The 25,928-nt window shown below is 46.5% G+C and overlaps 2 protein-coding genes across 6 annotated transcripts; one reads left to right on the top strand and one right to left on the bottom strand.

The window, feature by feature from the left end:
* Nucleotides 1–382: 382 nt before the first annotated feature.
* LOC134007111 (dual specificity protein phosphatase 19-like) lies at nt 383–4,319 on the bottom strand. Its single transcript, XM_062446276.1, has 5 exons — nt 3,746–4,319; nt 3,399–3,445; nt 3,105–3,257; nt 1,452–2,950; nt 383–1,261 (listed from the first exon to the last, which is right to left on the bottom strand). Exons 1-4 carry the CDS (start codon nt 3,963–3,965, stop codon nt 2,750–2,752), a joined length of 621 nt encoding a protein of 206 aa, XP_062302260.1. The 5' UTR covers nt 3,966–4,319; the 3' UTR covers nt 383–1,261; nt 1,452–2,749.
* A 75-nt stretch (nt 4,320–4,394) lies between these two features.
* On the top strand, nt 4,395–24,104 carry nckap1 (NCK-associated protein 1). 5 transcript variants are annotated; one of them, XM_062446273.1, is made up of 32 exons: nt 4,395–4,697; nt 7,622–7,639; nt 9,670–9,780; nt 11,649–11,735; nt 11,951–12,007; nt 12,098–12,240; nt 12,392–12,482; nt 12,655–12,792; nt 12,892–12,940; nt 13,118–13,274; nt 13,463–13,519; nt 13,719–13,815; nt 14,150–14,256; nt 14,374–14,506; nt 14,604–14,685; nt 14,876–14,934; nt 15,551–15,696; nt 15,936–16,068; nt 16,543–16,662; nt 19,960–20,099; nt 20,291–20,422; nt 20,709–20,927; nt 21,118–21,248; nt 21,326–21,423; nt 22,238–22,331; nt 22,419–22,501; nt 22,605–22,685; nt 22,772–22,865; nt 23,008–23,124; nt 23,242–23,351; nt 23,437–23,526; nt 23,617–24,104. In XM_062446273.1, the coding sequence occupies exons 1-32, from the start codon at nt 4,590–4,592 to the stop codon at nt 23,731–23,733; spliced, it is 3,399 nt and encodes a 1,132-aa protein (XP_062302257.1). In that variant the 5' UTR covers nt 4,395–4,589; the 3' UTR covers nt 23,734–24,104. The 5 variants fall into 5 exon arrangements, with proteins under 5 accessions (XP_062302257.1, XP_062302256.1, XP_062302255.1 ...); XM_062446272.1 differs by having other exon boundaries at nt 11,643–11,735; nt 16,546–16,662; XM_062446271.1 differs by having other exon boundaries at nt 11,643–11,735.
* The last annotated feature ends 1,824 nt before the right edge of the window (nt 24,105–25,928 follow it).

The raw sequence follows: 25,928 nt of genomic DNA, 5'->3' as shown, positions 1-25,928 counted from the left end.
CTGCCATCCTTCCTGTCGGTCTGGTCCTCCACTCTCCAGCTAACACACACACACACACACACACTGACTTCCAAATCATTCAGAGAGCTCAGAGAGGGGTGCAGAAGAGGGATCGATATCGTCAGTTGCTGCTACACCAACTCTCACCCTGGCAAAGTGATACTTATAATAATGGGGAAGATTGACCTGGAACTATTTTGTTCAGCCCTCCACCCAGCCTCTATCCATCCCACTCTCCAGACCCAGGCTGTGGGCTGTCTCGAGTTCATAGACACAGCGTCAGGACACAAACATACTTAAGATATTCTATCTGACCAGCTGTGAAGGGCTCAATCTTTCTTTCTCTTTATCTCCTGCCTTTGTTCTCCTTTTCCGTCTCTTTCTCAACTCCCTCTCCCTGTCTCTCTCTCACTCCCACTTCCTAGTTCCAAGGGAGGAAGGTGCTGATGCATTCCAGTCTATTGCACACGTTCATCAATCAGCTCTTCGATTGGCTATTTCCTAGACACCCTCCCCCGCCATCCCCTACCTGTCACTGGTCAAATCACGATGGAGCTACAAAGCATGCTCCAACAGACCCCAATCACCACTAATACACACACCCATACACAAACACACACACAACACAGGGAAGCAGGCGGTAGAGTTAACAGACCAGAAGGCAGTAAGTAGACGGCAAAACAAGCAGTAAGGATTTCAGAAGCAGGCCCTGAGGCAGACAGTGAAGAAGGTGGAAAGAGCTACATTGGAATAATCAGGGAAAAAGTGTTAGTGCTCCTGGAGACTGGGTTGCCAAGGTGACAACTGGGTCAAGTCAATTCAGGTGTAAACAAACCATGTGCAGGAAAGAAGAAGGGAGGAGAGAAGAGAAGAAAAGATGGTTTGACAGAAGACAGAAGGAATGGGGAGAAGCAGAGAAGAGAACCAGAGGAGAGGGGAAACAGGAAACAACACAACAAGTCTGAAATTCAATCAACAGAGTTACTGAAGGATGAAATAGCACAGGCCACTTCGATGTCATGTTACACTATATGTGTGTGTGTGTGTGGTCTGCGGAGAGCAGGGTGGTGTTTTTCTCCTGACCATGGTCCCGTGTCCAGAATCCACAAAACAGGAAACACACACTTTGGTGACTGAAGTCTTTGTCAATTTCTATCTTAAGACAGTCTCATCCATCATTCTCTCAGAAATACTGCTCTGCAGTTATTTCTACCCTTTTCCTGACAGGATACAGACAGCAGGAATACTACTCATATCACTACTACTGTTACATTTACATTTAGCAGACGCTCTTATCCAGAGCGACTTACAGTAAGTACTGGGACATTCCCCCTGAGGCAAGTAGGGTGACGTGCCTTGCCCAAGGACACAACGTCATTTTGCACAGCCGGGAATCGAACCGGTAACCTTCAGATTACTAGCCCAACTCCCTTACCGCTCAGCCACCTGACTCCCTGTTACAACTAATACTACCAACACTACTACTTCTATTACTGATACCAGTACAAATAACATTACTAGTACTAATAGTTCTGTGTGGTTACATTAATAGTATAGTAAACCCAGTACTTAGGGTTAGCACTATTACTACAAAGAATAACAGAACTACTAGAACTTGCATATTCTGAGTGGATAGCTAAATACAGAGCAAGATGGGGAGAGAGAGAGATGGAGAGACAGGTAATAAATACAGAGAGACAGAGATGGAGAGACAGGTAATAATACAGAGAGACAGACAGATGGAGCAAAAGAGGGAATGATGGAAGGAGAGAAAGAGAACCGAAACAGACAAAGTGAGAGGCAGAGAGAAATTGAGACAGAGGGGGAGAGAGGCGGTGAGGTGATAGTCTCAAAGCCGGTCTCAAATCATGAAATCCCTCTGTTCCTACGAGTCATTAGGTTTTTGCTAACGACTCTCAGCTCCTGGAACCAAGCGGTTAGGGAGAGAAAGAAGGGTAGAAAGACTGATATAAGGCTGAAAGATGGGGGAGAAAATCAGATGTGGAGACAGTATAATCATTGAAACAATGGGTGGTGGGAGTAGACTGTGGTCTGTTTTCAGACATCCTCACATGAAACCAGAACACAACTACCCCACAACTGACCCTCGCCGTCAGAGAAACATCCAGCTTACTGCCCATCCACACGTTAGACATCAGACCAAAAACCACGTTGAGCCCTGTTCCTGAGAGCTTTTAGGACTCAATACATGGGTGATCTGTTTTTTTGCTTCCCTCTGAAAAATGTGTGTTTGCATTCGCCTCTGTGAAGCACATTGTGTTGCCTTCTGGTATGAAATGTGCTATATAAATAAAGTTAGATTTGATTTACTTTCCCACAGAATGGTACCTCAACCTAATACATAACTGGTGCAGCAAACCAAACACAGTGAAAACACATTTCATTCAGTTAACGTCTCATCGTTAAGACACCTGACTGAAGAATGGTGAGGGCACCATCTGGTGGCTAAACAGCATAGGAATATTTTTTGGGGGGGAATCCACTCATTCTCAGTTGAAGGGTAGAAGACACAGAATTCACCTCAGGAACAGCATTTATTTATTATATAAATCTTAATTTATTTGGCACTTAGTAAACTTTTCTTATAAAACAGATACAAACAAAAGAAAATGTAAATGTAATGTTTGTCTTCAATTCCTCAGCTGTTCTAGGGAATTGGGAGTTTTCACCAAGAAAGCCTGGGTATTGGAGCTGCTGTCAGAAGCCTAGTTCCTTAGCTTAGAGTTATTTAGCTGCTAGTGGAAGCCTGGGGGTCGTAGTTCTTCAGCTGCAGGAGGAAGCCTGGGTTGGGGCAGATAGACGGCCTGGCAGCCTTCACTTGGCTGAAGGCATCATCGAATGCTAGCCCCTCCCTTGTCATGAGGTAGCCTATCACCATGGAGGAAGAGCGTGACACTCCGGCGTTACAGTGAACCAGGACCACGCCTTCCTGGGAGGGGGGGTAAAGACAGAGACCGAAATGCAAGGTGTTTGCCCTTAAAGGTATGTCCTTTCTAACACTTCCTTCCTTAGAAGTCTCTAATCTGTCATGTACAGGGTAGGAAGGATACAGTTGTAGACAGTCCCCAGTCATGTGCGCCTACCTCTGCCCTGGCCTCCTCTATGAACGCACAGCCTTCCGGGAAGTAGGAGGTGATGTCTGTGTCTGGGAGGTCCAACAGGGTGACGGTCCTGTAGTGGAGGAGGTGGGGGAAGGGGTTGGCCACACCGTAGGCTACATTCAGGACATGGGTCACCTGGGGGGGGGGGGGGTTAATCAGTTAAGCGTTAATCAGAAGTTGAATTTATGTATCCATATTAGTGTCACTGGGCTTATCAGGGGTTAGTATTAGGGTGTGTGACAGTTAACTGTGTGTAATATACTGGCCAGTTCCTACCTTGAACTTCCTCAGAACATCCAGGTCATGTGCAGCATCCTGAGAGGCTGCAAAGCAGAGAGTTTGCATTACAACTGCTGGAACATACAGTGTCAGGACTCTGTACCCAACCCTAGATTCTGTAGGTAGGCCTACTTGTTGTTATGGTGAATTATCACCAATATTGAGATATTATTATACATTGTTTACATTATGCATGGGTTTTCTAGTTAGGTTGTCGTGTTCTATGATGACTTGTTAGTATGTATATTAGCCTACTGTTAGAATAAAGTAATTTTGCAGGACTGACTGGGCTCGGGCCATGTGAACGGAACAGGCACCACATCCACACCACACACAAGTCTCACAAAGCAACAGAAATGGCCGGACGACCCCGACTTGCAGGTCCAAGCAGCTATCTTCAACGAATCCGAAGGCTGCATCCGATGGCTCTTCGACCTGCTGAACGTCCCCGTCCTTACCCCGGGTCTCAATCAGCCGCCGCCCGGTTACAGTGGTTACCCGCGTGCTCTGCTTTTTCAGTCTATTTTTAGAGAAGCCGTTTATCTCGCAAGTCAGGGAATTCATTGTTCTGTATTGCTTTAAACAGTAACCTTTCCTCGTCAAATCCAAAAATGTGTCAAGTCCATTTCAATCCAAGAGCTCATAAACTGACCAACTCGAAAGTAGATGTTCTAAACAGAAGTCAACGATTTGATCAAGCTGCAGTAAAACAGTCCACAGTCAGCTGTCAAACACGAATGGAATTGTAGCTACGTAAGAGCAATCCATTCCAAATCGTCCCGTGTCCCTTCTTCTTTGACCTTCTCAGATCTAAGATGACTTGGCCTACTTCTTTGTAGTATCCATATCTCTGCTTACACCAAGCCAAGCTTACAAGATCTGTGACCAAGTTAGACGACGACGCTCACGGAGGGAGCATTATCCTGGGACGGAACGCATCCGGTATGTGCGTCGTGTTGCAGGAAACAGCCTCGTTCTGAGCGAAAGAGGGCAACACCTATCTTCTAGCCGGAGCGAAAAAAAACAGGGAGACAGCGGGTGGAGTGCGGGGAGATAGCCTAGCTGTTTTCCTTGAATATGGGCGAAATCTAACACTAAAACACGATTTTCTTAGTATTTATTGTAGCCACACTACATTGCAAAGACATCCGACGCGTTTTGGTTCGAGCAGCAGCCTGATCCAGAACCATGTCGCGGGGCGTAATGCAGCCGAGCCAGCAGAAGCTGGCGGAGAAACTCACCATCCTCAATGATCGGGGGATCGGGATGCTCACCCGCATCTATAACATCAAAAAGGTAGTTGATATATCTTTACTGCAATACAATAAAAATATAATATTGTCATGCCTTAGTTAAGAATGTCCCTATAATTGCCTCCGTTCCTGTAGTTGCTAGCTGGATTCTTAGCCGTAGTTACTGTGATGGCTTTCTGGCTAGTTATGCCTGCGAAATATCGGGAATAGAAGGGAATGCTTCCAAGGCCCAATTTGCTAGTACATGTAGGCAGGCTAGTAGTAGTAGCTAGCTGTACTAGCGTAGCTAGCTAGCTAATCGTTATGTGACTGTAACATTAGGCAACCTATGGCGGCCGTGAAGTAAATGTATTTAGCCCAGTTTCAGTCAATTTTAATATTTATCAGCTATGAGCCAAGTAGTTAACAGTTATTTTACATTGGTATATCGTTATTTAAACAGTAGCTAGATAGTTAGTTAGCCAGGATCGGATTCTTGAGCCCATGGGTGTTGACGCTCTCTGGTTGATGGGTGGTTTTGGTGCTTGTGCTGACAGCAAATCACGGCCAGCAGCACAAATCAGAACTATTAACTGTAATCTGTACCCGCCGTGACAGAGAAAGTCAGGATGGCAGTTAGTGACAGAATTGGATTTGGTAATCCAGAGCCCAAATAGAGATGTAGAGTATACGACAAAACGAAGACTATTTGACTGAATGTTTTGGAATTTTTGAGCGTGCGTATGTGGGTGAATGTGTGGGCGGAAGAGAGTGAGAGGAGGGAGGAAGAGATATCAAGAAATAGTAGTAGAGAAATAGTGAGAAAAGTAGGGATCACTGTAAGCCCCATGTAATGAGCTAGGCCTATTTGTTAATTTGTGTTTGGACACTCACTAGCCCTAGATTGCCAAGTTTTTGTCAGACAGACAGACCGATTTGGACCATACATACAGGTGGAAATTGTTTAATGTCTCTTGGGATACACACAACCAGGCCTTCAACACATATACATGAAGCCAATCTAGTCCTAATGATCGGACTGTTCTGATTGTCACTTCTGAGGCATAATAGAGTCTGTAATCGCTCCACATTAAATACCTTTTTCCTGGTCCCTTAGTCATCTGGTTCCTGGCTCATCTGGCCAATCAGGAGAGTTCTGTTCTTCAGCCAGGTTATGTGTCCAATCAGAAGAACTCTGCTCCTCAGCCAGGGTATCTGTCCCATCAGGAGAGCTCTGTTCTTCAGCCAGGATATCTGTCCAATCAGGAGAGCTCTGCTCCTCAGTCAGGATATCTGTCCAATCAGGAGAGCTCAGCTCCTCAGTCAGAATTTCTCTCCTCAGTTCTGAAAAGACAACAGCCTGCCCACTGTCTATCTCAGCTATACCAGTAACAGTTAGTCTGCACTGCCATGTCATTCTGCATTATACTGTATATCAAGCACAATATAACATAAATAAATACACTTTGGCTACTTCGTCATGTTAAATCAAAAGCCTAGCTTTTGGTCATATTAGGTTAGAAAGGCTTGTATGGTCATCTTATGTTAGAAAGTCTAGCTTGGTTATATTATTATGTTAGAAAGCCTAGCTTGGTCATTTTATATTAAAAAGGCTGACATGGTCATGTTACATTAGAAAGCCTACCTTGGTCATGTTATATTAGAAAGGCAAGCATGGTTGTGTTATGTAATGGCTGTCAATGTTTTCTAGTCTACAGAACTGTAACTGCATATGCAGTGGCCCTGTTGCTTAGCAACAGGCTCACTGGAGATGCAGCCAGAGCAGTAGAGAGCAGCAGAATCTACCTCCTCATATCAGCATGTCAGGTTACTGTGTTTCCATGACGATGTTAGCAGTTTATTGGTTCTCAGCTTAGACCAGTTCGTCAGTGATGTCATGCATTGACATATGTGTAATTGACACACAGCAATATAAGTGTGTTTTTCAAAACCAGGTATGTAGACTGCTAGTCTGCAGCATATTCTCTCTTGTTTTTTCTTTTTATTCCTTCAAAGAATGAGGAGAATGAGTCAGTAGCTAGGCATGATCAGCTGAAAGCACAACTGAGAAATTAGCAATGGGCAGCTCGATGCAGAAGGAGAAAATTAAAATGTTTTTTGGTCCATATATAAGATGGTCATCCTTTGCTGGTCCCTGGGACAAAAAGTTGGAGAAGCACTGCCATATGATCTAAATAATTTCAAGGAAATGCCACCCCTGTACCATGGTTGCCCCATACACGTGATAATGTCGGCCATTTATGGTTAAGGACTAAGCTATAGTGACACAAATAGCTAGCAACATGCCTTCAGTTTGATCAATCAGTAAGTTAGCAGTCCATCAACACCATATAAACAGGCCTGGTGATGCTGTAGTCCATACTGTGACTAAAACGTGTGACTAGGCCAAAACCAGCCAAGAAAATATAACCACTGAAATATGTTTATAGCTGGAAACATCCAAGTTCAAGTACTGGAATATGTCTATACTCAGTCAGCAGTGTAATCTGTCTAAAGCCAGAACCAGTAACGTATAAGCGCTGGAATGTCTTTTTCTTACATCAATAAATGCAGTTTGAAAATAACACCCTACTGATATTGTGTTATACAATGCTCTCTGAAACGGGGTTGTTCTAGAATAGGTGACCTGCTGTGCTACCCCTGCATGCTGTTCCCTCTGCCTCTCCCCTGACCCTCCCCCCCCCTACCCAGCACCGAGGTCAGGGGGCAGCCAGAGGTCAACAGGAACAGGAAGTGTAGACCTCTGTCTCGTCCTGCGATGTCAGGTTGTGTACAGAGCCAGGGTGGGGCAGCGCCTCAGTAGTTAGGGGTGGTGCACTCTCTGCTGCCCCCACATGGAACCATGTAGCCTAACACCTGTTCTGTTTATCTAAGACCCTTGTTTGAACTAGCTCTGCATGTTAGTTGCTTTGGAGCCTGTTTTGATGTCTACCTCTCTCTCTTTCTGTTACAACGCTTCCCCCCCAGCAAGGACAAGTTTGGAAGGTTTGCACAGCTTTCTCACCTTCCCTGAATCTCAACCTCCTTCTCCTCCTTCCCTTCTCCCCTCCTTTCGCTCTCTGCCTAGTCCCATGTTCCATCCCCCCCTTTCTATGTTACTGGTGTACCCTAGCACTGGTGAATGAGATACCCCACATTAAACGCAACAGAGCCTGACAATTTCCTCAGAATCTGTGCTGTCTTTTTATTTTCTCCAGGCAGGAAGTTTTGGGATAGCATGTCAAGACACAGGAAGTGTGTACGCTGGCTTCTGTCTGATGGTCTCACTGGAGAGTATCAGCTTTGTACTAGGCTAGCTACAAGGGTAGCTTTTATGTGATCCCATAAAAAGATAGAAACAAGGATTGCTTTGATATGATGTACAAGACTATCTATGATGCTAGTTAATGTTACGACAAAACAATGCAGGAGCATATGTGCTAGACTAGCTAATACGACAAGGCTTACATGTTAGACTATCTACATTCTAGGCTAGATAATAATCATGACAAGACTTGGCAATCATCTTCATGCTAGCTAATATGGCCTCCAGTGAATGCTAGCTGTAGTGTCTGTCTGTGTGTAAGTTAGGGAGTGCTCTGTGTTGTCTCACCCTCTGTTTGACTAGTCCTTGTCTCTCAGAAATCTGTGTTGCTAATGCTAACCATCTGTTTTTGAAGTACAGCTACAAGCTAATGCTAATCACCTATTTTTGTAGCTCAACCACAAGCTAATGGTAACTAACTGTAGCTTCAGCTGAGCCACAAGCTCATGCTAACTAACTGTATCTTTAACTAACTGTAACTTTGTTTGAGACACAAGAAAATGCTAACCTATGTATCTGTAGTTGATGCTAACCATTTGTGTATAGTCCAGAAAAGAAGCTAATGCTAACCATTTGCATGTGTACCTTTAACACAAGCTAATCCTAACCAACTGGATGTGTGTTTTAGACACGGGCATGCTTAGGCTAACTCAATCTGATGACCTTCACACCAAATTAAAATCCCTCTGTTAGTGAAGCTAACTGACTTGAGAGAGGCTGCACCAAGTAGGACAGAATGGTGAGTGTAGGAACACTACCAGGCTTTAGTCCAGCTGGACACATACCCATAATAACCTACTTGTAGTGAGGGAACAAGCACTAGCTGAGTCAAGCCTGTGTCGTCTGTCCTTTTATCGTTTCATTTTGTATTTTGGCAGTTGCCAACACCATGCAAAATGAAAAGCTGCTGTGTGTGGCTGTCGTGCCGTAATGTCAGGTTGCTGCTGTTATGGCAGATCATAACACTACATAAGCATACAGGGAGGTGGTGATGGTGTAGGTATAAAAGGTATGGACGGCTGTGTTTCTGTTGTTGTTGCTGTCGACAGTCTTAATGTGTAGCCTCCCGGTGAGTACGTTTTTAAGACAGCTTATAGCAGCTTATAGCAGCTTACAACTCCTAAGGTGTGGTCGCCATCACTACAATCTGTGTTCTTGCACACGCATGCGCAGCATCATCTTCATCACATAACACTACGTCTCCCACAATGCACGTCTGCTTCTACACCCAGTTAGTGTTAGAGCAATCACCCTGAGAAAGCCACCCAGTGGAAAACTAGTGTGAAGACAGGACAAACCAGGCAGAACTAAACTTCTGAATCCTTTGGGACTTGAATGATTGAGGCAGCTAAAAACTAAGACAAACACAGGGAACATTCTTAGCCAGGGCTCTCTCTCTCAATTCCCCCCTTTTTCCCTTCTCTTTTCTCTAAATTCATTTCACTCTCCTGCACGTGCTTGCCCTCATTTTCTGTTTTTCTTTCTTCTGTCTCTCTCTCTGTCTTTTCCTCCTCTCTCTTTCTCTTCGGTCTCTCTCTTCTGTCTCCTATTCATCCTCAAGCTGTGTTCATCTCCCCTCATCCTGCTGGTCATGCCCGTGTAACACTCAGCCCTTTTTCACTAACACGCACATGCTGGATGTCAGCTAGGCTGCTGGAGCTGTGGCTGTGCCATGTTGATCTGTCCTCTGCTCTATCCGCTCCCCCCTCAGGCATGTGGAGACCCCAAGGCCAAGCCCTCATACCTGGTGGACAAGAACCTGGAGTCGGCTGTCAAGTTCATCGTCCGGAAGTTCCCTGCTGTCGAGACCAGGAACAACAACGTAAGTCGTGTCCACTCACTTCCTGCCAGACAGGAAGTTGTCATCCACCATTATCAGGATCTTAATGTTTTTGTTTGGTGTTGATTGGATGAGTTGTGCGTGCTTGTGTGTTTGTATGTGCGTGCATGTTTTTGAATGCAAAGTAATTTTATGATCACATAACCATACCATTGATTCAAACATTCTTATCTTTGTATGTTTTGTCAGATGTATCAGAGCTGATTTCGTGGTACTGGTCAGAATGTTAGCTTTGCTCTTGGATCAGGTTCAGACTGTTATCTTTGCTGTGTTATTGTGTTGCTAACCGGCTCAGAACAATGTACAGCTTCATCACGTTTAAATGTCAACTGGTCCCTTACGTTGTTTTCTTTGTTTGTCCTTTTTTCTATGTTTTGTTTTGCATGCCTTAACTTGGCTTTTTCTGGATTGTTCTTTTTGGTAAGTTTGTTCGATTTTGTCCTATTTTGCTTTGCTAAGCTTTGCTTCATCTTGGTTTGTGTAGTAGAACAGCTTTAGTTTATCAGCTGAAAACCACCTAGACCCAAGGAACCCACAACCTGGATAATATGTCCCCCTCCCAGTCTCCTATTGGACAAACAGTCCCCATTCTGGTCTCCTATTGGTCAAACTATCCATGAGCTTCAGTCTCATTCTGCATCAGGTCTTGGGTTCTGTGGTTTAGTGCTGCAGACTTTCTGTCGAGCTGGTATTGTAGGAACTGTACTGTCACACTTAGTCCTGGCTGACATACACTTCAACTTAGATTTAAGTTAAACAGTGGGACATCCATGGAGTTAATGTATTGGATATTCAGTGTGGAGTATACATGAGTTGGAATTGACAAAAACATATCCGGTGGCTTTGGTAGCTCAAGTTGCCTGCATGTGTTTGACCTATGTGAGCAGTGTTGGGGAATCTAGTATGAAAAGGAAGTTACTACAATATGTAGTTAACTGGGACTATCATTTATTGTGCTTTGAGAAACACAAAGTGTACTAGGCATTAGACATTTTGTAAAAAGAATAATCCCTACTAAATTCACAAAATCTAATATAGTGGGGTAGAAGACAAAGACTGATCAGTAGTCATTTCTTTAAAAATTCAATGGTCATAAATGTAGTGCAGTTAACCGGTGTGGTTTCTATAGTTTACTGTACCACTGAATAGTTTCAAGTTATATTAATGAACAATTGAAAACACACTAGCTAGTTGAATTATCACCAAGCTACTCACTGTAAAATGTGGTGACCCTTTTCCCCAGCACCGCAAGCGAGAACGGCTAATATGGGTCTTCCTGGGTATACTCTGGTCCACTTGACTCTCTGAAGTGACTTTCTGACTAACCTGACCTTGGAGCACATATGTAGTGGCTGTAGCTTCCTAGAAATCACCTGCCCGCTAATTAGCATAGCATGTAGCTGCCTAGAAATCGCATGCCCGCTAATTAGCATAGCATGTAGCTGCTTTGAAATCCCCACTAATTAGCTTAGTACGCAGAAGCCCAGACAACATGTCAAACTAATTGGCTAATATGATATTAATTCATATTATATTTCACAGTATTCCACTGGCCACTTCATGTGTGTTTTGAGGTCACCAGCCAATGAGATCTAAAGGATTGAAGAAGGGCTTAAAACAGTTGAAGGGTTAAAACAGTAGCTTAGCAGCTGACTGCTTGACTGCAAGGCTCATGTCCAGTAGCCAGACTGCACCTACTAGAGACATGAGTCTGCCGGAAGCTCTGACCCGACTGTGGAACGCTGGACGACATGTTACTTGGTCTTCACTTGTCACATGTCTGTTGGAACACGCTACATGCCTGCGGCCCTGACGTGTGTGTCTGTGTATGCGTGTGTCCACAGCAACAGCTCGCCCAGCTGCAGAAGGAGAAGTCTGAGATCCTGAAGAACCTAGCCCTATACTACTTCACCTTTGTCGATGTCATGGAATTCAAGGTCAGGCTCCACCTACCACCAGGGAAGAAACACTGTAGCAAGACTACTGGAACCTTGTCTGAGTGCTGTTTGAATGTTATACATTTGGTGCAAATATTCTAGTTATAAATGTTCATGATTTGTCCTGAATATTCTTTTCTGTACTGGGGATTTTTCCCCCTTGACTGTTATGTGAATATTTGAACATGAGCTAACACCATATCTTCCTCTCCCAGGACCATGTCTGTGAACTACTGAACACTATTGATGCCTGCCAAGTCTTCTTTGATATTGTAAGTCTGTCTCTACGTCTATCAAGGAAGAGAATCTAGGGGGTTTCCATAGCAGCCAGTTGTACAGAAGTGCCTCTTTTGTCTGTGTAGACGGTGAACTTTGACCTGACCAAGAACTACCTGGATCTAGTGGTGACCTACACAACACTAATGATGCTGCTGTCCAGAATCGAGGAAAGGAAGGCCATCATCGGCCTTTACAACTACGCCCACGAGATGACCCACGGCGCTAGGTACTGCTAACCCGCTAATCCTAATAGTGGACTACGATGCCTGTTGGTACTAGACACTGCTAGCCCACTAAAGCTATTACCAGCCTGTTCATGTGACCACAGGTAGGGTAATGATGGGGTGTGTTGGTGACTGTGTTCTTTGTTGCCATAGTGACCGGGAGTACCCCCGTCTGGGGCAGATGATCGTAGATTATGAGAACCCCCTGAAGAAGATGATGGAGGAGTTTGTCCCTCACGGCAAGGTGAGTTAAGCTAGCCACAGGACCCGTGACAGGTAGTCTAGCTATACAGGAGGTAGCCACACTCTGGTCATACTTAACATTTTCCACTTGTTTTCCTCCTCCACCCTTCTTTCCTTTCTTGTTGCCTTCTCCATTATCCTCCCTTCTCCCCTCTCCACCACCTCCTCTCCAGTCTCTGTCGGAGGCTCTGGTGTCTCTTCAGATGGTCTACCCCAGGAGGAACCTGTCAGCTGACCAGTGGAGGAACGCTCAGCTGCTCAGTCTAATCAGCGCCCCCAGCACCATGCTGAACCCCGCCCAATCAGACACGGTCAGTGGCCTGCCCTGCCCAATCAGACACTGTCCACACCCAGCACCAGCCAATCAGACACAGTGTTAGAAGTGGGACCAATGTTGCTGTTTGTTGCAGATGCCATGTGAATATTTGTCCCTGGACGCCATGGAGAAATGGATTGTGTGTAAGTGAACCTCTCATTACCATCACCTGCACTCAGGCTGTCATACACACACACACACACCTACCGACAAGATGAGTTTCACAGTAGCAACCTTTAGCATGTCAGCATTGGGTTTAGCATCATGCTAACCTTTCCATTGGGGTGAATGGCGTGCGCTAACGCCCTGCGTCCCCGCAGTCGGGTTCATCCTGTGCCACGCGGTGCTGACCAGCGACGCGGCGGCCCTCAGCCTGTGGAAGCTGGCCCTGCAGAGCTCCACATGCCTGTGCCTGTTCAGGGACGAGGTGTTCCACATACACAAGGCTGCCGAGGACTTGTTTGTAAACATCCGCGGGTGAGGCAACACGCACACCTGAAAACACACACACACACGCGTCTGAACACACTCACACACACCTGCACACACACAGTACGCACGAAAACGTAGACACAAAGACATAGTATACACACACTCGCACGTAGACACGGCGTATGAATGCACATGCATGTCGGTTTGTGTAAACCACGTCTTCTGTGTTTCAGCTACAACAAACGTATCAATGACATCAGAGAATGCAAGGAGCAGGCCCTCTCTCACGCGTACGTACCCCCTCCTCTGCCCTCTCTTCTGTCTCTCCTCCCCCCTTTACACCCAACCTTTACCCTCTCTCTGCTCCTCCATTTTCTCTCACCTCCTTCCCCTCTCTATCTCCATCTTCTCAACCATTTATTAATCTGAGTAAATTATGTATGAAGCATTAACTGTGCGCGCGTGCACGTGTGTGTGTGTGCGTTACAGTGGTTCAATGCACAGAGAAAGGCGTAAGTTCCTGAGGTCTGCTCTGAAGGAGCTGGCTACTGTCCTAGCTGACCAGCCTGGTCTGCTGGGCCCCAAGGTACACACACACTCTCTGTCTGTCTCCCTCTCTCTGTCGCTCTGTCTCTCTCTCACACACACACGCACACACGATCTGTCTCGTACACACATACACATACTCACAGAAACACAATCTCTCTCTCTCACTTATAGCCTTTTTTCACTCTGAAAGGGGGACTGCCAACTGAAATGAGCCTTTTGGCTATAAATGGGGCATTTACATTTTAATGTTCATGAATGCACACTGTCCCTTCAAAAACTCTCTCGCTCTCTCTCTCTTTCTCACGCACACACACACACACACAGTTTCACCCGTGTGTTCATATCTCTCTATCTCTCTCCCTCGTCCCCAGGCTCTGTTTGTGTTCATGGCTCTGTCGTTCGCCCGCGATGAGATCATCTGGCTGCTGCGGCACGCCGACAACATCCAGAAGAAGAGCACAGACGACTTCATCGACAAGTAAGATGGAGGGGGGGGGGGCGGGGGCGCGGCCATGCTGGACACACTTACATACTACGTGAATAACAGTGCAGAACGGACTTGAGCTAACCCTCCCTGCACCGCCCCTGTCCTCAGACACATAGCAGAGCTGATCTTCTACATGGAGGAGCTGAGGGCTCACGTCAGGAAGTACGGCCCGGTGATGCAGCGGTACTACGTCCAGTACCTGTCCGGCTTCGATGCCGTGGTGCTCAACGAGCTGGTGCAGGTGGGTGACACACACACACTCGCAGACGCACGCGTGTGTGTGACGTGCATTATGTACACACCCCTGAGAGGCCTTTCTAAGCGTATCTCTCCTGCAGAACCTGTCTGTGTGTCCGGAGGATGAGTCTATCATCATGTCTTCCTTCGTCAACACTATGACCTCTCTCAGCGTCAAACAAGGTAACCATGGATACCGCTCTCCGAGCTCTGCTACTAGATGGATTTGGTCATGTTACAGAGGGGTTACAGTGGGGTTGTGTTCATGTTACAGTGTGGTCACAGTCTGGTTGTGTTCATGTTACAGTGGGGTTACAGTGTGGTTGTGTTCATGTCACAGTGTGGTCACAGTGTGGTTGTGTTCGTGTTACAGTGGAGGATGGAGACGTGTTTGACTTCCGGGGCATGAGGCTGGACTGGTTCCGTCTGCAGGTATGTAATACTAGCCAGACTAACTAGACTGACCACGCTAACTAACTAGGCTGACCAGGCTAACTAGCTAGGCTGACCAGGCTAACTAGCTAGACTAACTACACTGACCAGGCTAACTAACTAGACTGACCAGGCTAACTAACTAGGCTGACCAGGCTAACTAGCTAGGCTGACCAGGCTAACTAACTAGGCTGACCAGGCTAACTAGCTAGACTAACTACACTGACCAGGCTAACTAACTAGACTGACCAGGCTAACTAACTAGGCTGACCAGGCTAACTAGCTAGACTAACTACACTGACCAGGCTGACCAGGCTAACTAACTAGGCTGACCAGGCTAACTAGCTAGACTAACTACACTGACCAGGCTAACTAACTAGACTGACCAGGCTAACTAACTAGGCTGACCAGGCTAACTAGCTAGACTAACTACACTGACCAGGCTAACTAACTAGGCTGACCAGGCTAACTAGCTAGACTAACTACACTGACCAGGCTAACTAACTAGACTGACCAGGCTAACTAACTAGGCTGACCAGGCTAACTAGCTAGACTAACTAGATTGACTTGGGATATTTTATTCAAATTCCACGCTGAAGTATTGGTGTGTTTCCAGGCCTACACCAGTGTGTCGAAGGCGTCTCTGGGCATAGCGGACCACCGCGAGCTGGGCAAGATGATGAACACCATCATCTTCCACACCAAGATGGTGGACTCCCTGGTGGAGATGCTGGTGGAGACATCAGACCTCTCTATCTTCTGGTACAACTCAGCCCTCCTCACCCTCTCCCCACAACTCACCCCTCAGTTTCTTCTCCTCAACCCTTCCTCCCTCTCTCCTAATCCCCACCTCTCACCCCTACCTCTCTCTCCTCACCCCCACCTCTCTCTCCTCACCTCCCCCTCTCTCTCTCTCTCCTCACTCCCTTCTCACCCCTATTCTTCCAGTGGAGGTCAGGTGTAGTTTGTCTCGTGTGACGTGCTCCTCCTGTCTCCGGTAGCTTCTACAGCCGGGCGTTTGAGAAGATGTTCCAGCAGTGTCTGGAGCTGCCCTCTCAGTCGCGCCACTCCATCTCCTTCCCCCTGCTCTGCACACACTTCATGAGCTGCACCCACGAGCTCTGCCCAGAGGAGGTAAGGACTGCAGCCTGGACACACGCACACACACACACACATACTCGGAACAATCCTCCTTCTTCACCCTCATCCTCATCCTTCTCCTGTCTATGTATGTATGTGTGACTGCGTATCTCAGTGCGTGTGTGCTTGTGTGTATGACTGCGTATCTCAGTGTGTGTGTGTGTGTGACTGCGTGTCTCAGTGTGTGACTGTGTGTCTCTGTGTGTGTGTGTGTGTGTGACTGCGTGTCTCAGTGTGTGACTGTGTGTCTCTGTGTGTGTGTGTGTGTGTGTGTGTGTGTGTGACTGCGTGTCTCAGTGTGTGACTGTGTGTGTGTGTGTGTGTGTATGTGACTGCGCGTCTCAGTGTGTGACTGCGTGTCTCTGTGTGTGTGTGCGTGTGTGTGTGTGTGTGTGACAGTGAGCTCCCTCCACCTCCATGCTCTGGTCCTGAGTAGTTAACTACCTGTGTGTGTGTGCTTGCCCCCAGCGGCATCACATTGGAGACCGCAGCCTGTCTCTCTGCAACATGTTCCTGGACGAGATGGCCAAGCAGGCACGCAACCTCATCACCGACATCTGCACTGAGCAGTGCACACTGAGCGACCAGGTCAGACTCTCACACACACACACACACCTGCTCGTGACAAGGTCAGACACCCGCACTCACGCGTTTAGACAAACAGCAAATTGCCCTCTGACAGTGTATATGAAGTCTATGATATATTATGAGAGGCCGTATAGGCCATAATTCATACTTGGTCTCACATACATGCCATGACCTCACATATATACCATTATACTCTCACATATATACCATTATACTCTCACGTATATACCATTATACTCTCACATATACACCATTATACTCTCACATACACACCATGACCTCACATATATACCATTATACTTTCACATATATACCATTATTCTCTCACATATACACCATTATACTCTCACATATATACCATTATACTCTCACATATATACCATTATACTCTCACATATACACTATTATACACTCACATATACACCATTATACTCTCACATATACACCATTATACTCTCACATATACACCATTATACTCTCACATATACACCATTATACTCTCACATATACACCATTATACTCTTGCACATAAACTGGCATACTCTCTTACACACACAAAAATACCGTCTTATATGCACCATCATAATAAAGTATGACAATATATGTAAGAGACAAATAGTATGTGTGAAACAGAAAGTTATTATATGTAAGAGAATAACAGGATGTGTAAGAGAGAATACTTATCTATGTGAGAGAGAATACTTGTCTATGTGAGAGAGAATACTTGTGTATGTGAGAGAGAATACTTGTCTATGTGAGAGAGAATACTTGTCTATGTGAGAGAGAATACTTGTCTATGTGAGAGAGAATACTTGTCTATGTGAGAGAGAATACTTGTCTATATGAGAGAGAATACTTGTCTATGTGAGAGAGTTTGATTGAAACGGAAGGCAGTTTGATTGAAAAGGAAGTAGTACTGAATTCTCAGTTCCTGATTGGCTTACACATGAAGAAGGATTTGGGGTAGATGTAGCTAACGCCCACCTTCCCTATCAAGACGAGACTGAGTGACATGATAAGATGGCAGAGAGTGGGCGGCTTAATGAAGCCATTGGACTCATTAATAACATTTTATTAACATTTTATTAACATTTTATACTCCAAATGCTGCGGCGTTATTGTAGGGAGGACAGACCCGTTCCTGAATTACGTTTTTACAGTTATTCCTGGGGAAATTATGGAATTAAATTACATATTAACTATACTAAAATACTTGTGCACAATAATATTTGCTAAATGTAGACGTTTTTAAAGGTTTTTAATTTGACCTCGAAGCCTTTTGTGAAAATGAGGCTAGTTTCACGACAGCGACTTTGGATGTATACTAGGCTACTTTAACATGTTAGCTGATTAGCCAGTACGAGTGAGATATGTATACAGTCACATTAACAAACCTCTTCTTTGTAAACTTAAATACGATGGGAACACATCACATTAACAATTCCAAAACGCACCACACGCCAAACAATTTTTTTTGTCAAGCGTCTCTAAACTCAGATTCCGAGTCGGATCCATGAAGCTTTCGTTGCAGTGAATGGGTGCGGGCACTCATCGGGCATAGGGGCCTACACTCAAATAGGATCTTAAAAGTCCCAACTGGAAAATGTTGTGAACAGATTGACATCAAGTTCAGTTTGTGGCATTGAAGTTTAGGTTAATAGCCAAGGGTGTAAAGACCACTCGGCTAATTAAAGACGTCAACGGTTAAAACCCCAGTGCCACGGGACGGTATTCACACAGGCATTGGCTTTAATTTAAATGATAGTTTGTTTCATCAATTGAAAAACTGATCTAGGACTTTTGACTCAAGTAGTGGGGGTCGGTATAGCTTCCTAAACAACTATGGAATTCTACATTTGAGTTTTTTAGTGGATTTGCTTGAATCGTTGTCAGAAATGTTGGAATCAAAGACGACAGCCATCCACAGTGGCTATTTCTAACGCTAACGATGAAATGCGCCGGCTCTTCAGACCTGGATCAGGTGCATCACGGAGCGGCAGCAGCTCTCTGTCAGGAGTCTTAACCGAAATACTGCGGAGTTTGATATTGGGATTGCGCCATCACTTGGCTGGCATTAAGACGAGCTCCTGACAGAGTGCTGCTGCCGCTCCTTGATGCACCTGATCCAGGTCTGAAGAGCCGGCGCATTTAATTGTCAACGTTAGCGTTAGAAACAGCCTCCGCGTATGGCTGTCGTCCTTGATACAACATTTCTTACAATGACGCCTTAGGATTTGGAGTATGCAAAATGTTATAGATGAATCCATCTTGTCATGTCACTCAGTCTCGTCTTGATAGGGAAGGTGGGCGTTAGCTACATCTACCCCAAATCCTTCTTCATGTGTAAGCCAATCAGGAACTGAGTACTACTTCCTTTTCAATCAAACTGCCTTCCGTTTCAATCAAACTCTCTCACAAAGACAAGTATTCTCTCTCATATAGACAAGTATTCTCTCTCACATAGACAAGTATTCTCTCTCACATAGACAAGTATTCTCTCTCACATAGACAAGTATTCTCTCTCATATAGACAAGTATTCTCTCTCACATAGACAAGTATTCTCTCTCACATAGACAAGTATTCTCTCTCACATAGACAAGTATTCTCTCTCACATAAACAAGTATTCTCTCTCACATAGACAAGTATTCTCTCTCACATAGATAAGTATTCTCTCTTACACATCCTGTTATTCTCTTGCATATAGTAACATTCTGTTTCACACATACTATTTGTCTCTTACATATATTGTCATACTTTAGTATGATGGTGCATATAAGACGGTATTTTTGTGTGTGTAAGAGAGTATGCCAGTTTATGTGCAAGAGTATAATGGTGTATGTGTGAGAGTATAATGGTGTATATGTGAGAGTATAATGGTGTATATGTGAGAGTATAATGGTGTATATGTGAGAGTATAATGGTGTATATGTGAGAGTATAATGGTATATATGTGAGTGTATAATAGTGTATATGTGAGAGTATAATGGTATGTATGTGAGAGTATAATGGTATATATGTGAGAGTATAATGGTATATATGTGAGAGTATAATGGTGTATATGTGAGAGAATAATGGTATATATGTGAGGTCATGGCGTGTATGTGAGAGTATAATGGTGTATATGTGAGAGTATAATGGTATATACGTGAGAGTATAATGGTATATATGTGAGAGTATGATGGTATATATGTGAGGTCATGGCGTGTATGTGAGATCAAGTATGAATTAAGGCCTATACGGCCTCTCATAATATATTGCTGACTCTGTGTGTGTGTGTGTGTGTGTGTGTGCACAGCTGCTGCCCAAGCACTGTGCTAAGACCATCAGCCAGGCGGTGAACAAGAAGTCTAAGAAGCAGACGGGGAAGAAGGGCGAGCCGGAGAGAGAGAAGCCCGGGGTGGAGAGCATGAGGAAGAACAGACTGCTGGTCACGAAGTAGGAGCAGGGGGAGGGGTATGGGAGAGGGGGAATGTGTGTGTGTGTGGGGGGGGGGGGTGAGAGAGAGAGAGTATGTGTGTGTGTGTGTGTGTGTGGGGGGGGGGGGGGTGTTATCAATGACTGAGGCTGTCTGGGGAATCTTTTCAGTTATAAGAGTCAGGTTGTGTGTGTGTGTGTGTGTGTTCCAGTCTGGACAAGCTGCACACCGCCCTCTCAGAGCTGTGCTTCTCCATCAACTACGTGCCCAACATGGTGGTGTGGGAGCACACCTTTACTCCTCGCGAGTACCTCACCTCCCACCTGGAGATACGCTTCACCAAGTACGTACACACACACACACACTTCTTGGACAATATTCTAGAAAGTTCCATGTATTTCTGTTGCACCCCATGGTTCATTCATTTTGTGATTGAGTTACACTCTGGGTGGTTGTCATTCTCAGACACCACCGGTGTCTCCCAGACAGCTTTAGACTAGAAAAGTTGACATATACCACGATAAAAACAAGCTGGAACAAATCTGACACACAAACCCGAAATGGTCTGCTTTGTATGACAACCCTAACACTTCTCCTCTTCCTCCTCCCCCCCCCCCTCACCTCCCCAGATCCATCGTGGGGATGACCATGTACAACCAGGCCACGCAGGAGATCGCCAAGCCGTCGGAGCTGCTGACGAGCGTGCGGGCCTACATGACGGTGCTGCAGTCCATAGAGAACTACGTGCAGATCGACATCACGCGCGTCTTCAATAACGTGCTGCTGCAGCAGACCCAGCACCTGGACAGTCACGGAGAACCCACCATCACCAGCCTCTACACCAACTGGTGGGCACGCGCACGCGCTCGCATGCCCTCTCTCGCTCTCGCTTTCTCACACGCACACACCCTCTGACACGCTCTGACACGCTCACATGCAGTTCTCCCATGCTTAGGCATTCACACAGGCACACGTTTGTTAGGCATTCAAAAAAGTCAGGTGTATGATGTTGTTGTGTGTGTGCGTGCGTGCGTGCAGGTACCTGGAGACCCTGCTGCGTCAGGTCAGTAACGGCCACATCGCCTACTTCCCAGCCATGAAGGCCTTCGTCAACCTGCCCACGGAGAACGAGCTCACCTTCAACGCCGAGGAGTATTCTGACATCTCGGGTGAGCACGCACACACACACACACACATAACCCTATCTGAGCGGGAGTGAAATACTAATCCGAGGTGTGTGTTGCAGAGATGCGCTCCCTGTCAGAGCTGCTGGGGCCGTACGGGATGAAGTTCCTGAGTGAGAGTCTGATGTGGCACATCTCCTCCCAGGTGGCAGAGCTCAAGGTGAGAACACGCGCACTCGGGCTGGGCGATAACAAAATATACGACTTCCCTCAATGAAGATATCGTAACATGAATTCATTTTCAATAATATCGATAATATCGATAGAGAATAATTAGGAACAGCAGTCCATTTCATTTCTGTGACGCAGCAGGAAGTTGCGGAGAAATGGTAGCCTACGCTCACTAAAATATACTGAGCGCCTCAAGTGGAGTAGCTAATGTTAACCGTGGAAAATTAGTCTTATTGCCGAAAACAGTGGCAGCGATAGCCATGGCAAGGGAGCAACTTCCAGTGAAGAAATTATTGATAAAAAGGGTTCGTCTTCTTCAGTTATTTGGAAATGGTTGGGCTTTTTGAAATCCGACAAAGAGCAGAGCAATGTTCGGTGCAAATTGTGTAGTAAACAAACAGGTAGCTACCAAGTCTGGTAATACGACAAACCTTTTTTACCACCTGAAGCAAAGTCACTCGTTGGAACATGCAGAAAGTGTGAGTTTGCTCCAAGGTATTGATAAAAAGCAAGGTTTTAAAAATCTTAAGTTACTTGACCCCAGGTACGTGCTCCCTGGCCGCAAACATTTCTATCACACCGCGCTGCCTAAACTTTATGCAGAGTGTACGGAAACAGTTGAGGAAGAGACTTATTTTGCTACTACTATGGATCTGTGGTCTATCGTCGTAATTATCGTTACCGAATGGAAATATAAATATAGATAATCGCCCAGCCCTAACGCGCACACACACACACACATATGTAGAGATAAACCCTACCTGTAGACCAAGTGATGTGGTGAGTGGTATTTCTCCCTGTAGAAACTGGTGGTTGACAACGTGGAGGTGCTGACTCAGATGAGGACCAGCTTTGACAAACCAGAACAGATGGCTGCGCTCTTCAAGAAGCTCTCCTGTAAGTCTCTCTGTCTCTCTGCCTCTCTCTTTTCTCTCTCTCTCTCTGTCTGCCTTCACCTCTGACCGTGTTGTCGTTGTGTTCCAGCTGTCGACAGCGTTCTGAAGAGGATGACCATCATTGGCGTCATCCTGTCTTTCCGCTCTCTCGCACAGGAGGCACTCCGCGACGTAAGCCAATCCAGACACAAACCCGCACACCTCCCAGCCAATCCCAGCACATCTTCTACCCATCATGCAGCAGTGCTCTATAACCCCCTCCCGCCCTCCCCAGGTGCTGTCCTGTCATATCCCCTTCCTGGTCAGTTCTGTGGAGGACTTCAAGGATCACATCCCCAGGGAGACTGACATGAAGGTGGGACACACACACTCTCGCACATCTGTACCCACACACACGTGTTCTAGTGTTGACCTGTGTGACATCACTTCCTGTGTGTGCAGGTGGCCATGAACGTGTACGAGCTGTCGTCTGCGGCCGGTCTGCCCTGCGAGATCGACCCTGCTCTGGTGGTGGCGCTGTCCTCCCAGAAGTCTGGTGAGACACACACACACACACCATACACACACACACACGCACACACCATACACACACACACCATACACACACACTTTTACACAAACGCCTCCTCAGTTGGCCTGTCATTAACAGTGTGTGTGTGTGTGTGTGTGTGTTGCAGAGAACATCAGTCCAGAGGAGGAGTACAAAATCGCCTGTCTTCTGATGGTGTTTGTGGCCGTCTCCATGCCAACGCTGGCCAGCAACGTCATGTCCCAGTACAGCCCAGCTATCGAAGGTAGCCACGGCAACCGCCATGCCTCGGAAATCAGAATAGAAATATCTCCAGGTGGGTTCTAATGCTGGGTTCTGATGTCCTACGCCGAGTTCTAAGGCTTTGTTTGTCTTGTTTCAGGCCACTGTAACAACATCCACTGCCTGGCCAAGGCCATCAACCAGATAGCTGCTGCTCTCTTTACTATTCACAAGGGAAGCATCGAGGACCGTCTCAAGGAGTTCCTGGCTGTACGTACCACACACACACACATACATCAATACACACTTAAATCAATACTGACAAGCAGTGCTAACCCTGTATGTGTTTGTGTAGCTGGCCTCCTCCAGCCTGTTGAAGATCGGTCAGGAAACAGACAAGATGACAACACGCAACCGAGAGTCTGTCTACCTCCTGCTGGACATGGTCAGTACTGCAGCACCCCTCTCCCCTCCAAACGCTGTCACACACACACGCCAACAGGCTTGCTGAAGTGTGTGTGTGTGTGTGTTCCAGATCGTGCAGGAGTCTCCCTTCCTCACCATGGACCTGCTGGAGTCGTGTTTCCCGTACGTTCTCCTGAGGAATGCCTACCACGCCGTGTACAAGCAGAGCATCAGCGCCTCTGCCTAGAACCCAGAACCCAGCACCGGGACTCAGTCCTGGGCCCGGGCCCCGTCCCAACAGTCTGCAGTGGCCTCCTCCTCTCCATTCCTCCTCTGAGTCATCAGAGCAGACCAGAGCCACGCTCCTCTCCTGCAGGAAGCCACTCCAGACCCCCAAGGACGCCGTCGCCTTCCGCTGGCCGCTGTCGACACTGCAGCCATCCTCCATCACGATGACATCATATTAACGCGCCGTCGTTTCGAAAAGGTCATAGTCGCCTATACTGTATGTTTTGGTTGATTTAAGAAAAGAAAAACGAACAAACAAAACAACAACAACAAAAAAAAAAGAGAAAAATCCTAGTGACACTAAACACTAAAACATCCATTTTTGACAAAGCATCGGTGTTTCAACATATTGTAGAGATGATATAAAAGAAACTGTTGTGGATAATGGTGGGGAGGGGGGGGTGTTAGGGGGGGGTTAGGGGGGGGGGTGTCTCTCTATCCTGCTGCGATCATGATGGGCTGCAGCCGCAACGACAAAACCAGTGATTCTTTCTTTTTTAGGTGGTTTAGATTTTGTGGGGTATCTTCTGTGCGGTCTTCTTCTTCTTCAGTGTGAACATGTGTGTTTTTTACAGGTTTTGTTTTGATCTGAATGATTTGCCAAATCCTCCCTGGGGGTGTAACAGAGAGACACGCAGGCCGGCCGACTGGCTTAGTGACCAGAAGCACCTGGTGTTTGTACAAAAACATAGTATAATTTTATAACTAACTCATAACCCCCCCTACCCCCGCTCCTCTCCTCCCCACCCACCACCCTCCTTTCTGCTCTGGTATAAACATTCAGACATATTTATTGGATGTTTATAAATTGTTCTTCCTTAACCACTTTTTATATGTTTTCAATTTTTGAGAATTCCACTGTAACTTCCATAACATGAATAAAAGACTAGGATTCTACTATCATGTTTTGTGCTGTGATGTGTGTGTGTGTGTGCTGGGCGAGGATAGGGGGCGGCGGTTTGAGGTGGACTGGGTGGGTGGGGCGAGTGCTGCTGTTTACTCACCAGCTTTTGAAATGTAAATGAATCACACACAGTCAAACAGCGCAGTGTCACACAAACACAGCATCGGCGAGCGAGTCTGTTTTGTAGGGGTCTATAATGAGCCTGTATTATCTGACCGAACAATACAGAGCTGAGCAAACCACAGCTGATGATGTCACATGGACCCACTCAGACGGATGATTCACCCGGAGCTCACTGCACTGTTATCGCTCTCTTACAACGTTAATATCAGCGCTGGAACTTTCTGGAATCCTTCCACTAAGTACAGATATTCAGTCCTCCACCCCTCTATCCCTCCAATCCTCCACCCCTCCAGTCTTCCAGACCTTGCAGCAGGTGTCTGTTCTCTCACTTCCTCAATGTTCTCACACCATGGCCGTGGTGCCGTGGGTCGCCATGGAGACCATCCCATTATCAGTCATGTCTGGAGAGCAGACGGAGCTGATGGATGGTGTTGTAGAACCTTCATGGTGTTCCTTCCTGCTCTGATCTGAACCACAGGGCAAGAATATCTGACAGCTCCACTGTGTGTGTGTGTGCTTGCCTGCGTGTGTTTGCCCCCTCCCCCCCCCCCCCCCCCCCCCACACACACACACACACAAATGTGTTGAGAGAAAGTGAGAGAGGTGTGTGTTTGCAATTACACACTTTTTTCCCCCGGAGATTCTCTCCAGGAGCCAAGGGGTGCGTGTCTGATGTCCAAGCCCAGCTTGTCTGCAGTCTCCTGGGCTGGAGCAGCTCCGGCGGACAGCCTCTGGAGATCACAACCATCTGCTCTCTGCTCAGGGAGAATGAACACACCTGCAACACACTCACTGAACCCCCACAGTTACACACACACGTACACACACACACTGCAACAAAGAGAGCTAAGGGCTGCAGCACACCTGTGACCCAGTGCAGAGGAGAGGGTCAGTGCAGAGGCCTGTTGGTCGATGAACGATAAAGCCTGGGTCTGGAGCACGGGGAGAGAGAGGGAGAGAAGGAGCGGAAGAGAGGGAAAGTGCATGAGAGTGAGAAAGCGGGAGAGGGGGGGGGGTGTCTGAGAGGGGTGTTGAGTGAATGATATGGAGAGGGAAGGGACCCACCTTCCTCTCACCCCCCCCTCTCTCATACGCCACCCTTTCCCGCTTCCTCTGAATGAGAGCGA

The sequence above is a fragment of the Osmerus eperlanus genome, chromosome 21 (genome assembly GCF_963692335.1).
Source record: "Osmerus eperlanus chromosome 21, fOsmEpe2.1, whole genome shotgun sequence".
NCBI classification, from domain to species: Eukaryota; Metazoa; Chordata; class Actinopteri; order Osmeriformes; family Osmeridae; genus Osmerus; species Osmerus eperlanus.
This window is presented reverse-complemented; position numbering and strand designations above follow the sequence as displayed.